This window comes from Coenobita brevimanus, chromosome 84, assembly GCF_032717465.1.
Source record: "Coenobita brevimanus isolate Jiangsu-jjx chromosome 84, ASM3271746v2, whole genome shotgun sequence".
Classification (NCBI taxonomy): domain Eukaryota; kingdom Metazoa; phylum Arthropoda; class Malacostraca; order Decapoda; family Coenobitidae; genus Coenobita; species Coenobita brevimanus.
In genome coordinates this window covers 44,218,548-44,232,322 of record NC_137037.1, presented here as the reverse complement: position 1 = coordinate 44,232,322, position 13,775 = coordinate 44,218,548, and the positions used below count along the sequence as shown (strand labels likewise).

The following is a 13,775-nucleotide window of genomic DNA, read 5'->3' as shown; positions in this document are numbered from 1 at the left end:
TCTTGGGTGACTACACTGCCCTGTTATACAAACATCCCTGAACTCCCTACTAATCCCCCGAAAGAATGATGGTGGGAAACTCAATAATCTTTTTCCTAATTATAGAGTCCAAACATGCCTTTCATTAATTATATATATTTGTGTAGGTAATTCAGTCATCCAAAATTATAGGGAAGCTTAAAGAGTGCAGTTCAGTTCACCCCATTTAAGATAATTATAGAACATAGAATAATAAAATACACTTTACTAATTACTACAAAACTCCATAACTTTCTCGAAATAAATACACCCTTTAATCATTAAGGAAAAACTCTAAATGTTCCCCTAATTATAGAGTTCAAATGTGTCCTTAACTACTCGTGGAAAAAGCTCAATATTGCCAACTATAGAGCGACTTAAGCAGAGCGGCCCAGTACACCACGTTGAACAAAATGACGAAGGCAGGCACTACAAACAGCCGCACAGTGACCAGAATCCTCTCAGGCGATTTTTTGTACGATTTCAGCTTCTCCAAGACATTCGGGGCATTTTTCAAGTTCACTGGCTCCACCTTGTTTGCCTGGAGAAGTGTTAAAAAAAAAAAGAAAAATGAATCAGAAGAATTTTTTGCTCTAGACACGATCTTATGGAAATGGATCAGAAAGAATCATAAGAAGCAGAAGATCCTGGAGAAATTTTAAAAACGAACCAGAAGAATTTTTTTCACTACACACCATCCTCCGAAATGTAAAAAATCAGAAGAATTTCTTTGCACTAACCAAGATCTTGGGAAAATGTTAGAAAAGAATCAGATCAGAATAGATTTTGATATTAAACAAGATCATGGGAAATAATACAAGAAAATGGACTGGGCCCTTTTCCTGCCTTAAACTTACTTGGGAATTTTAGTCAGGACAAAGAAAGGCTATTTTACTAATATGAAGAAAACTCGAGCATTCCAAGAGTTAATTGAAAGCCCTGAACCCTCTGACAACTAGATTTTCCCTCAGCTCATCAAAATTATCTCGTGGTATTCCTATTTTGATAATTTGATGCGTCCAGTTTAGGCCAAACACCAATTATTCCGGGAAAGTGATCAAAACGGGTCTGAATAATTTTTTACGACAGACAGGATTCAAACACTCACCTGAATTTGCGGGGGTAATGTTGCAAATATATCTTAATAAATTTTGACACTAAACAGATTTCCAGGAAGAGATCAAAATGGGTCTGAACTAATTTTGACACTAAACAGATTTCTGGAAAGAGTTCAAAAAAGATCTGAACCAATTTTGACCCTACAGAGATTTATGGAAAGAGTTCAAAACGGGTCTGAACCAACTTTTGCATACAACGGAATTCAGGAAAAATACCCAGAATAAATCCTAATTAAATTTAACACCAAACAGGATTCTAAAGTAATCTGAATAAATCTTAGTCAATTTCAAAAGTAAACAGGATTTTGGGAAAGTGTTCCACCTAAGGCAATCATTATACTAATCATACGAGTAATTATAGGAAAGCATTCATATAACATCTAAAAAAAAAAAAAGGTGAAAACGGATTTACAGTAAAGGTAGAAAGGAATAATAAAGAACTGTCACCAAGCCATAAACTGGCTATATGGCACTAAGGCTGGCATTGAAGTGGTTTTGGCGATGAGGCGGCTTGACGATGAAACGATTAGGCGTTCAAGCACAGGGAGGAAAGGGAGGATGGGTTAGTGTCAGTGGGAGGTCCTGAAACTATTCATGTCATAAAGCCAAATATCTGACCTCATAGGAGCAGAGGGAAACTAAAGGCAGGAAGAAACATGGAATTATGAAGAAGAATGGTGGGACAGAAGAGATGGGCACAGTAAGGAGAGAAAGATTGGAGACAAAAAAGCCCCTTTTAGTAGCCTCTTTGGGGATACTGTGGAAGTATTCTTCCCCCCACCCCTCTTTCTTGGAGATGGGGAAATAATAAAACAAGTTCTTATACGCGTCTTAATCTCATGAAAACAATGACATTATCTGGAACTCCACAAGGGTGAAAGAGTTGGTGATAAAGAAGAGAGGAATTGGTGATGAAGGAGAGAGAGATAGTGCATACTGATCATCTTATGCAGGTGAGACTAAGAGTATAAAGAAGAACTGTAATATGGGTGACAGTGAAAGCACAAAGAAGAACACTAATAGAAAACGGTACCTGTATCTTGACGAACGTGTGGCAGATGATGATGAAGAAGAGGAGGAGAATACAATAAAGGAACCACATGTCGATCATCTTGACGTAGGCGGTGACGGGGAGGGAGGCGGAGCTGTTGTTGAAGAGGGTGTACAGCACGAGAAGGGTGGTCAGGCTTAGGGTCAGACGGTCCTAGGATAAAATAAATAAATAAATAAATAAATATATAAATAAATAAATAATGGTTAGGCTCAAGGTCAGACGGTCCTATTGATAAAATCTAAAGAAAATGAAAGAAAGAATAAATTTACTCCTGGGGTGGAAGTACTAAAAAAAAAAAATTGGATAAATTAACTCCTTCAGACCGATGCCTATAATTATTCCGTTCTTGCTGCCACCAGATGATTTTATTCATCTTAAGGACAACCTTTCTGTAATGAAGACCTCTGTGAAAGCTGTATTATCTGAGTCCTACAGTTTAAACCCCCTCTCCTCTCCTCTCTCTCTCTCTCTCTCTCTCTCTCTCTCTCTCTCTCACTGCTTCCTACCTTTGACGGGATTATCGGGCCGGGAGCTTTACGCCATCCCGTCCGTACAGGTAGCTTTGACAATCACTCGACTACGAACAGGTATCCGGCTAGAGATCAGGCCGGTGCAGCCTTAATATACGGTATTTCATCGTCGCAGTTGTCGTGGTTGTCGTCGTCGTCATTGTCGTCGTTTTCGCAGTCGTCGCTGTCGTTATCGTTAGTTTATTGTCATCATCATCACCATCATCACTGTAGTTGTCGTCGTCGTCTTCATTATTATCATCATCACCGTCATCACCATCATCATCATCATCATCACCATCATCATCATCATCACCATCATCATCATAATCATCATCATCACCATCATCATCATAATCATCACTGTCATCGTCGTAGTACATTTATCATTTTCGTCTCCGGCTTCATCATCATCACTATAATCATCTTCATCATCATCATCATCATCATCATCATCGTTTTCATCATCACCCTAACCACCTAACTCTTGGTAAGGTGGGACTCAGAAACAATGAAAGGGAGGGTACGAGGCTGAGAGAACTATTTGCACTACGGTCATTAAGGGAGAAAATGTTTCCTAAGTCAGTTTCTTCGCTTAGAACACAACCACCAATAATTAGTTTCCATCCAAGTCCCTAATTCAACCACTGGGGAACAAACTTGGTCCACCAGTGTGATCGGCACGAGAATAAAGGAAACAGACCCTAAATATCCCTTCCATTCAGTTATTTTTTTCCTTCCAGACGATTTTATTCAACTCGATAACTTTCTTAAGCAAAATAAAATTGCTTGGAGATAACTAGAATAAAGAATACGAAAGTCGATACATATCCAAGTTCACTAATCTTACTATACTCGTTTTACTTTAACTTGGCCTAAAATTCCCATTTCCCCGTCTTGAATGCAGAGTTGTATGAACAGACTGACACTAGACTAAGATGCTTGTCACAAAGGAGTGCTATGGAGATTATACAGAGCGGTAGCAATGTCTTTCTGGCACAACGCTACGTGAAATAAGCTGTAAAAGTACAAAACTCTTGGCCAAGTTAGGGTGAAAAGAGTATAGTGGGCGAGCAGGGACAATGGGTGCGTGAGGAAAGACGGAAAATGCTTGTGCTCGTCAAAATATCTGGGAAGAGTTTTAAAAAGAAGGTTTCAGCTCGGATAAAGATATATTGCAGGCTTGGGAGGTTTGTCTGTATGTTTGGTTGTCTATTTCTCTATCTATCTGTCTGTCTGTCTGTCTCTGTCTGTCTTAGGTTGTCTGTCTATCTGTCTGTCTGTCTGTTTAAAAATAGTTTCAGCCAGGCTAAAGATACACTGCAGACTTGAGAGGCTTTTGTCTCACTCTCTCTGTCTACTTATTTGTTCCATTATCCGTCTTTCTTTCTCTGTATGACCATTTATCTATCAGTCTGTTTATCAGTCTATCTGTTTAGTTATCTATTTGACCGTCTGCTTATTTATCTGTTGGGGTATCTCTCTGTTTATCTATGTATCAGGTAATCTATCTCTGCTTCATTGCACAGATACGTAAATGCCTTATCTTTGTTTTCTACTCTCTCTCTCTCTCTCTCTCTCTCCAAATTTCTTCTCCATTATTCTAAGTCTTCTTCTCCCTCCTCTTAGCAACAATACCCTCCTAATTGGTTCACAGACTTCGAAGCTCACGGCTGGGCTGCTTCGGTCCTGCCTCGGGGATTCGTAAGCGGCTTGGGTTCCAGAGCGCTTCATATCAGTGCTTCATATGTTTCTTCTTTATTTAGGTGTTGCTTTACTGAATAATATATGGCGCGTTTATTTTTTTTCTGTTTTCTGTTTCCTTTTACTTTATTCTCTCTCTCTCTCTCTCTCTCTCTCTCTCTCTCTCTCTCTCTCATAATTCTTGCTATCTCCTGAGGGTTTATGCAGATTAAGAGAGCCTTATTCATCTCCAGTTTGGTTGTGAAAAATCTAGTAGCTGTATGAGCAAAGATAAAAGAACCAATAAAAGTAAGGACAGAGTTTCATTCCCTACCGATTTTACCAAGAGGCTACTTCGTCTTACTCGTGTTTCTCTACATCACCCTAAAATTAACAAAAACCAGCCTAAGCTCAAAGATATTTAAAGATATGGAATTAAGTCTCGGGATTTTGGTCTCGGTCTCTGACTCGGAACTGGACTGAATCTCGGTCTCGGTCTTGGAAGCCTCTCGCTCAGATTTTTATTCGAGACCTTTTAGACAATGTTATATTTTCTTTTTCTGGGTGTGTGAGGTGAGGAAAAAGAGATGCTCCAAGCCAGCTTTTATGTAACAAAGAAATTTTCCAGTACAGAAACTAGTATTTCCAATGCACAGTCGACTGCAATTTCTACTTTTTTTTTTTTTTTTTCAACACCAAAACCGAGCTAAGAAATACATTTTTGGACAATGCCATCCTAGTTACGATAATGGCTCCCTTACTAATCATGCATTTATAGTTCTTACAATCAGTGAACGGTATCCTTAGCATCAGATTTGGACAGGAACTGCTACTGGCGACCGTACAATTTACACAAGTGTATTATTAGGGGGAAATTAATTTCATCTGTATTAGTGATGCTATTTTTTTCTTTGTTCATTTTGTTCTCATCATTCTCCTCTTCTCGGATAAACACACACACACACACACACACACACACACACACACACACACACACACACACACACACACACACACACACATTCGAATATATATATATATATATATATATATATATATATATATATATATATATATATATATATATATATATAATTAAGTGCTTGTGTATGCGAGGTAATTCGAATGAAATAAAAACAGTATGAAAGAGAATAGAAAATTATGTACTGTATAATCAACATTAAATAACGAAGCTAAAAGAACGAGCGCGAAAGTGAACAGGCTAAATGAATGAGTGAGAAAGTGAATAAGCCAAAGTGAGTAAGTGAGAAAGTGAATAAGCCAAAGTGAGTGAGTGAGAAAGTGAATAAGCCTAAGTGAGTGAGTAGGAAATTGAATAAGCCTAAGTGAGTGAGTAAGAAAGTGAAAAAGACTAAAGTGAATGAGTGAGAAAGTGAATAAGCCTAAAGTGAATGAGAAAGTGAATAAGCCTAAATGAGTAAGAAAGTGAATAAGCCTAAATGAGTAAGTGAGTGAGAAAGTGAGTGAGTGAGAAAGTGACCCCTCCAGCATCTACTCACAAAGAAGTACAAAGGAAAGCAAACGACAGCTGACCTTATGGTCCTTTCGTGGCTGTTTGTTAAAGAGTAGACTATGACCACGAGATCTAACTCTACATGCTGAAGGATAAGGACAGTAAAGTCAAAAAGAAAGTGAGAGAGAGTAAGAGAGTGAGTGACACTGAACGAGTGAGTGAGTACATAAGAGGCCACGGTGAGAGTGAGTGAGTAAGAGCGAGTAAATATCCCTGCTACTCACGCCCTGGTCAGCCACATTGAGGAAAAGCGTTGCGTATCCCGTAGCGAGAAGCAAGTTGGTGGGGAAGTACAGGTTCATCATAATCACCGTCCATCTCCTGCTGACCTCAAACCCTACCTGTGTCAGACGTGAAGGGGTTACGTTGCCAGATTCCCTTCACTCAAAACTATATCCTTTTTACTCTAACTTGGCCTAGAATTGCCACCTCTCCAACTCGAATCCTCTGTTGGAATTAGATTGAAACTAGAATGTGATGCCAGTCACGAAGAAGTGCTATGGAAAGGATGTAGAGCAACAGTATTGTCTTTTTCTCTCACTGAGCTACGTGAATTTAGATACAAAAGGACGAAAATTTGAGCCAAGTAAAGGTGGAACAACTATAGACTTAAAACTGTCCTCACTCCATCATGAATCCCAAGCTATGGCAACAGATTAACACTAGAGTATGGTGCTAGTCACGAAGAAGTGCCATGGAAAGGATGCAGAGCCATAGGATTGTTTTATTCTCCCACTGCGTTACGGGAAATTAAGAGCAAAAGGACGAAAACCCCCACCTGGTTAAAATGAATGGATTTAGGAGGAAAGAAAAACAGAGAGGGAGCGGGAGAGGGGAGGAAGGAGAGGAGAGGTGGAAGAGACAGGGGAAAGAGAAGGGAGAAACAGAGAGCTGGAGATAAAAATAGAGACTGACACACACGCACGCACACACACACACACACACACACACACACACACACACACACACACACACACAAAGAAAAAGAATGAATGAGAGAGAGGGGGAGAAGAGAAATGGGACGTGTGTGTGTGTGTGTGTGTGTGTGTGTGTGTGTGTGTGTGTGTGTGTGTGTGTGTGTGTGTGTGTGTGTGTGTGTGTGTGTGTGTGTGTGTGTGTGTGTGTGTGTCAGTAGGATTAAAGGGGCTTCTCATTTTAATTATCACCCACAAATAAAAAAGATTCACATTTATATAATCTATTTATTTAAATTTATTATTATCAGGAGGTAATGGCATTAATAAGGTACAGATGGCAGTAGTGGTAGTAGTAGCAGTAGTAGTAGTAGTAGTAGTAATGATAATAATAGTAGTAGTAGTAGTAGTAGCAGTAGTAATGAAAATAACAGCAGTTGTAGTAGTAGCAGTAGAAATGGGGGTTGTAGTAGTAGTAGTAGCAGTAGCAGTAGTAGTAGTAGTAGTAGCAGTAGGAGTAGTAGTAGTAGTAGTAGCAGTAGGAGTAGTAGTAGTAGTAGTAGTAGTAGTAGTAGTAGCAGTAGGAGTAGTAGTAGTAGTAGTAGTAGCAGTAGTAGTAATAGCAGTAGTAGTAGTAGTAATGTAAGCAGCACAGCAAACTATAAATCAGTTCCCAAAATCACCCTCATTGAAAAAAGAAAACGAAAAACACTTAAATAATGAAGGAACATTTTTTTCTTTTTGGCATTTTTCTGCGAATTCCTCGAGCTTTATTTTAATTTTTATTTTTACATCCTAAACAAACGAAAAAAACAACCAAACAAACAAGCCGGGATTTTTACAGAGTGGGTGTTATGTATGAGAGAGAGAGAGAGAGAGAGAGAGAGAGAGAGAGAGAGAGAGAGAGAGAGAGAGAGAGAGAGAGAGAGGAAAGTATATGAATGAAGAGCGAGACTGACTAGGAGAGTATACGAGAGTGAAGTGAATGGAAGAATAAGAGGGAGACCGGGAACGAGATAAGGTGGTGTGTAAAGGGATGCTGTCGTTGATGAGTAGGGACACACGCCTGGAGGTTCTTTTACGTGGCCATCCATCACAGGAAGAGGCGTCAGGCAAAAAGCAGACAAACAGATAGACAGCCAGCCAGCCAGCCAGACAGACAGATAGATAGTTACAGTAGATAGAGATGGACTGATAGATATATAGACAGAAAAACACAGATAGTTGAATGAATGAATGGGTGCACAGACAGACAGACAGACAGACAGACAGAAAGATAGACAGACAGAAGGATAGATGTAAATATATGTCCCCAGTCTCCGTACGGTCCTTTAGCTGGCGGAAATAAACATGCAAATTCCAACGCAACAAGCTTACATGAATAAATTATCTTTTCGGCGGGGTACTATTTTTTTTCTTTTTCACAATTTTCGCCAACGTGTGTGTGTGTGTGTGTGTGTGTGTGTGTGTGTGTGTGTGTGTGTGTGTGTGTGTGTGTGTGTGTGTGTGTGTGTGTGTGTGTTCTGATGCTAACCCTTTCAGCCCTAGGACTTTTTTTTTGTATTTATTAGCGTATGTCAGACGATTTTATTCAGTAAAAAAAAGAAAGACGATTATCCAATTAGAGTGGCTTACAATACTCCTTTCACTTTAACACGGCCCAAAATCTCCATATTTCCATCTTGAACACTGAGTTATAAGGAGAAATTAACCCTAGAATATAATACTATACCTCTTTAACTTGAGAGTGGGGGTTCAACGTGAGGGAGGGGGGTTCAACGTGACAGAAGGGTTCAAAACGAGGGGGGTTCAACATGAGGAGGGGTTCAACATGAGGGGGGGGTTCATTAGGAGAGGGGGTTCAACACGAGAGGGGGTTCAACACGAGGGACTGGGGTGATCTGACGTCCATACTCTCTCTGTGAAATTTTCTGCCGCTGCGTTTTAGTTCGCGACCACAATCAGATTTTTTTTCTCTCAATTTTTCCTCTCTCTCTCTCTCTCTCTCTCTCTCTCTCTCTCTCTCTCTCTCTCTCCCCTCCCTCCTTCTATCCCCTCCCTCCCTTCTCTCTCTCTCTCTCTCTCTCTCTAAGCCGGATAATTTTGATTTAGTCACTCGCGTCTTTCGGGTTCTGTGCTTGCTTGTTTGTTTTCGTGTTTTGCCTCCGTAAAATGAACTGTCGGTCTACCTGTTAACATGACGCCACAATCAAATTTTTGTTTGTGTATGTGTGTGTGTGTGTGTGTGTGTGTGTGTGTGTGTGTGTGTGTGTGTGTGTTTCCATAATAAATTTAAACTAATCACTCGCTTGATTCTGTCCGGTCGTGTGTGTGTGTGTGTGTGTGTGTGTGTGAGAGAGAGAGAGAGAGAGAGAGAGAGAGAGAGAGAGAGTGTGTGTGTATGTGTGTGTGTGTATGTAGGTATTTATATTTTCATCCACGTCTGTATTTTTGGCGTGTTTTTTTTTTTTGTGTGTGTGTATTCATGTCTGTATTTACATGTACGGTATAAAACTGTGCTTTTTTGGTCTGTGGCTTTACTCTTGTGATTAAAACGGTGTGTTTATTTACCTTGCTTTTTATAACATTTTTGCGAGTCATCTGTGTTTTTTTTTTGCATTAATATTTGCTGATTTTTGTGTTTTTATTTATGTTTACTTTTTATTTTATTGTTTTTTGTGTTTTTATGTTTATTTTTGCTGTTTTTCTTTAGTTCTCGTTTTAGATCATGTTTTAGTGTTTTATTTTCTCGTGTTATATTTCGCAGCTTCAGTTGTTTTGTTTTAGCGCTTGTCTGTTTTAGTGCTTGCGTTTGTTTTAGACTCGTATTCACACTAGGTCAGGAAACTCCCTAACACTTCTTCCTTAACGATTTAATTTTGGATATGGCCAGTTAATATCCTTTTATTTATGCGGAGTATGGCGATATTGGAAGGATTTACAGAAGACAGAATAAAACAGTAAGGTGTAGTAAGTAAAATAAATCGCTTAGGAAAAGGTGCTAGGGAAAATACAGGCCTCGGAGTTATATCTGGTTACTTGGCGCTGGAGAGAGACGCCTTCACGTGGTGGCATTGATTAACTGAGCAATTCCCCTGCCCGGTTATGCAAACGTGCCTCAACTCCTTCCCGGTCCCTAGAATGAATGATGGTGGAGTACAGGATAAGGATAACTTCATCTTGTAGTCAACTGGGTTCACGTTTCAGAGGATTCTTGGGTTATAACTACTACTACTACTACTACCACTACTACTACTACTACTACTACATCTACTACTACTACTACTACTGTTACCACCACCACAACCACTACCACCACTACTACTATCTGATAATTCAACGCCTACGGTACGATAATGTTTTATAACAAATTTCCTTCTGACTATACTCCGTCTATTTTAACTTGGCGTAATACTGCCATCTCTCCATCTTGGAAACTGAGCTTTAACTTGAGGAAATGGTGCTAGTCACGAAGAATGTGCTATGGAAAAGATGCAGTGCCGAAGTGTTGTCTTTCTCCGCCACTGAGCTACGGGAAACAGGATGCAAAAGGACGAAAATCTCCACCTAAATAAGTTAAAATTGCCTCTACATGATTTAATTAACCCAAGAAAGACCTCTCTGGTTACAAGTGTTGAGAATATTCTACATTAAGCTCTTCACTTCTATGGCTTTTGTTTTTTTCATGTCAAAAATTATCGTGATTAATTTTTTTCTTTGCGTGTGGCTGGTGGATGTTCAGGAGAGAGAGAGAGAGAGAGAGAGAGAGAGAGAGATTAATACGAACTCGTCATACTCGCGGCTGAAAAAAATGTTTTTTGATGCTGGCCTGAATAGAAGGCTAGAGATGTCCTGACGATGAGAGGATTAAAAGAGACGGCATTAACACTCTTAGGCTCGCAGGGCTCACTCTCAGCTGAATGAAAGCGTCTGATGTTCACATAAATAGAATACCCTGCTTTTTCTGACCGTGAGAGATTAAAAAGTAAGGAAGAATGGAAAGCAAGAGGGAAATAATAAATAAATAAATAAATAAATAAATATATAAATAAAGGGAAAGGAGGACACAACAAAATAAGGAAAATTGACAAGGAAAACACATTGAACGAAAAAAAAAGAAGACAATAAAATAATAAAAGAATAGAGAAATACGTACTTAACTCTCTTATGATCAGGACAACTCTAGTACTCTATTCCAGCTAATGCCAGACGGTTTTATTCAGCTGATGATGATTCACTGGAACCGAAGGATGTAAAGGAGAGAAAAAAAGAGGAGAAAAACAGAAAATTTACTGAGGTAGTGAGGAAGGAGTCTTCAAGGAAAAAAAAAAAAAAAACGAAAAGAAAAGGCAGACGCTCTAAATGGAAACTGGGGTTGAAAAAAGAATAAAAGCGAAGAAGAGGAAAGCGAAAACGTAATGGATTCAGATTGGGAATGAATAAATGCATGCGAAGAGGAAGGAGAGAGTTAGTTACGTTGATAAATGAAGGGAAGGAGAAAGGCAAAGGTTGATGATAGGGTGGAACAGGAAAAACGGCCAAGAGAAGATGAAAAACAGAGGTAGAGTTTAATGAAAGGGGGAAAAATTAATAGAAAACGATAGGCACCAGGGAATGACAAAAAACGATAGCAGAAAAAAAAGAGGAAAATGACAAGAGGAAACAGGCTGAATAGAGGAAGACTGTGATAAAAAAAAATAATAATAATAACAAGAGGAAGTGAAAGATGGAATAAACGGAAGAGAACGGTGACTATGGAAGCGAATAAGAGAAAAAGACGATGATGAAAGAGGGATATGAGAAAAAATAGGAGAAGACTTGAAAAACAGGTTGCAAATAGGATATCTTTGTTTTATTTTAAGCATCAAACGACTGCCCGTTAAAATTAGCTTTGAAAAGATTCTCTCTCTCTCTCTCTCTCTCTGTCTCTCTCTAGGGAAGGTCTCTCGTACAGAAAGCGTTTACTAAAGGTAGGCTGTATCTGACTACTAATCCACATCGTCCACTTCGAAGAGCCTATCATTAAGATGAATAAAATCTTAAGGAGATGGCAAGCATATAAATAAATAAATAAATAAATAAATAAATAAATGAAAACATGTCCAGGCTCAATGGGATAGTCGTGGTAGTTGCAATATCAGGCTCATGTAAACAAACAAACAAAAAAACTGATAAGACTGCAGGCAATTTACGCTGCCCTCGTCCTGCAGCTCACCATCCTCCCCTCGGCAGATAGGGAGGGAACTGAGGAACACTTTTGCATAACCTGACAGCGGAACAGCTTGGTAATATCGGTCCCACCACGTGAAGGCGTCCTCTCCAAGACAAACATATAAACTAACGCTAAGTGGCTAAGTTTGTCGGTGTTTTTTTTCTTATATTCTGACAAAATTCGAGGTCAAACAAGGAAGGGAAAATAAGGGCCATATTTTAAGTGGCACAGATGACTCCGTAGTACCATTTCCCCAGCGATTTATTCTGCATATTTCACCATTTCTTCCTCGTGTGTCCTCCCTAAAGCAAATTATGTTGGCGTCATAACACAGGGGAAAAGCAAAGGCCCTTATTCTCGTCGGTTCAGGAAGTTCCGTAACACTGTTCCTCAAGTGATTTATTTTGCTTATTACTCCTCGCTATCCTTTTCTGCGAAATTTAAATCATTCCAAAACCACCAGTATCAGGGTAAGTAACATACATTTTGATATTAACTAGCCGTATTCAAAAACAAATCACAAAGGAAGAGGTGTTAATGAGCTTCCAGAACCGACAAGAATACAAGCCAAGGTGTAAAAAGCATAATAAATTGCAAAAGAAAATAATGTTACGAAAAATACAATGCCACCTGAAACATGACCCTATAACCAAAGAGTAAAGATCCTATATAAAAAAAAAAAAAAAAAAAAAAAAAAACAGGATGCGGAAGTGGACAACTCCTTAATATTTTACGATAATATTTGAAGCACGATGACAAACACACCTGACCTCCCTGTATCGTTGCTGTCTGCATTTTTTTTAACGTGGGATGCAGGCTAATTGGATCTAAAATATTTTTAGGTGTTCCATATATGACCGACTGACATTTCTTTATCTTCGTTCACTAAACTCGATCTATATTGCGAAAGGCAGAGTGATCATATCAGACAATTTCAGGTGCTGCATTAAAAGAAAAACAAAAAAACAAAAACAGAATCTTGCCTAAAACTTTAAACCCTCAAATTTATTACCACGGAACAACTTTCCACACCGTACGTCAATATCCTCTCTTATTCTACAAATGTACACTATTTCACTATTAAAAAGGCTTAAATACCATTCAAAACAACGCTAAGGAGCAACACAGAAAATAATTCGCTTAGGAAGAGGTGTTGTGAAGTCTCCTATGCTACTAAAGAAATCTGCGCACTGGACTCACCGAAAGCACACTGTATCGCGTTTTGTACCGTTCAAGACAACGCGAAGGAGTAACACGCAAAATAATTCGCTAAGGAAGAGGTTTTTGCGAAGCCTCCTATGTTAACTAGAGTATAATCCACTCAAAATATAACAGTATAATCCACTCACCGAAAGCACACTGTACCGCGTTTTGTTATTGCCCTTCGTTGTCGTCACTTCCACCTCAAAATTCCGCACCACGAAGAGAGACAGTTCCTCCGAGTCCACATACTCCACCTTAGCCAAGTCCTGCGTGAAGGAGACATTTTCCTGACGCACCGCGGAAAGCTGGATGATCACTGAACACCGCTGCCGATCGAAGGGGTAGTAGAAGACATCGAAGTGGCAGGTGAAGATGCCGCTGGGTGAATTAAAAAAAAATGTTAATAGAGGATAGTGAGGGAATATCTGATATGAGACAAGGAAGTAAAACCAATGAAGCCACTAAACAGGAAATAAGTTATATAGAAAAATTAAAATATGAGAATGCAAGAATATTAATTATGGTTGGAA

At 39.1% G+C, this 13,775-nt stretch overlaps 1 protein-coding gene across 1 annotated transcript in view; it reads right to left on the bottom strand.

Moving 5' to 3' along the window:
* Window positions 1-370: 370 nt before the first annotated feature.
* Window positions 371-13,775, bottom strand: part of LOC145410152 (uncharacterized) — a 36,566-nt gene continuing 23,161 nt past the window's right edge. The window contains exons 9-12 of the mRNA XM_080280350.1: window positions 13,392-13,623; window positions 6,141-6,257; window positions 2,170-2,340; window positions 371-559 (exon numbers count right to left, since the gene is read on the bottom strand). Coding sequence (XP_080136476.1) covers window positions 371-559; window positions 2,170-2,340; window positions 6,141-6,257; window positions 13,392-13,623 — 709 coding nt within the window. The remainder of the gene's footprint in view (window positions 560-2,169; window positions 2,341-6,140; window positions 6,258-13,391; window positions 13,624-13,775) is intronic.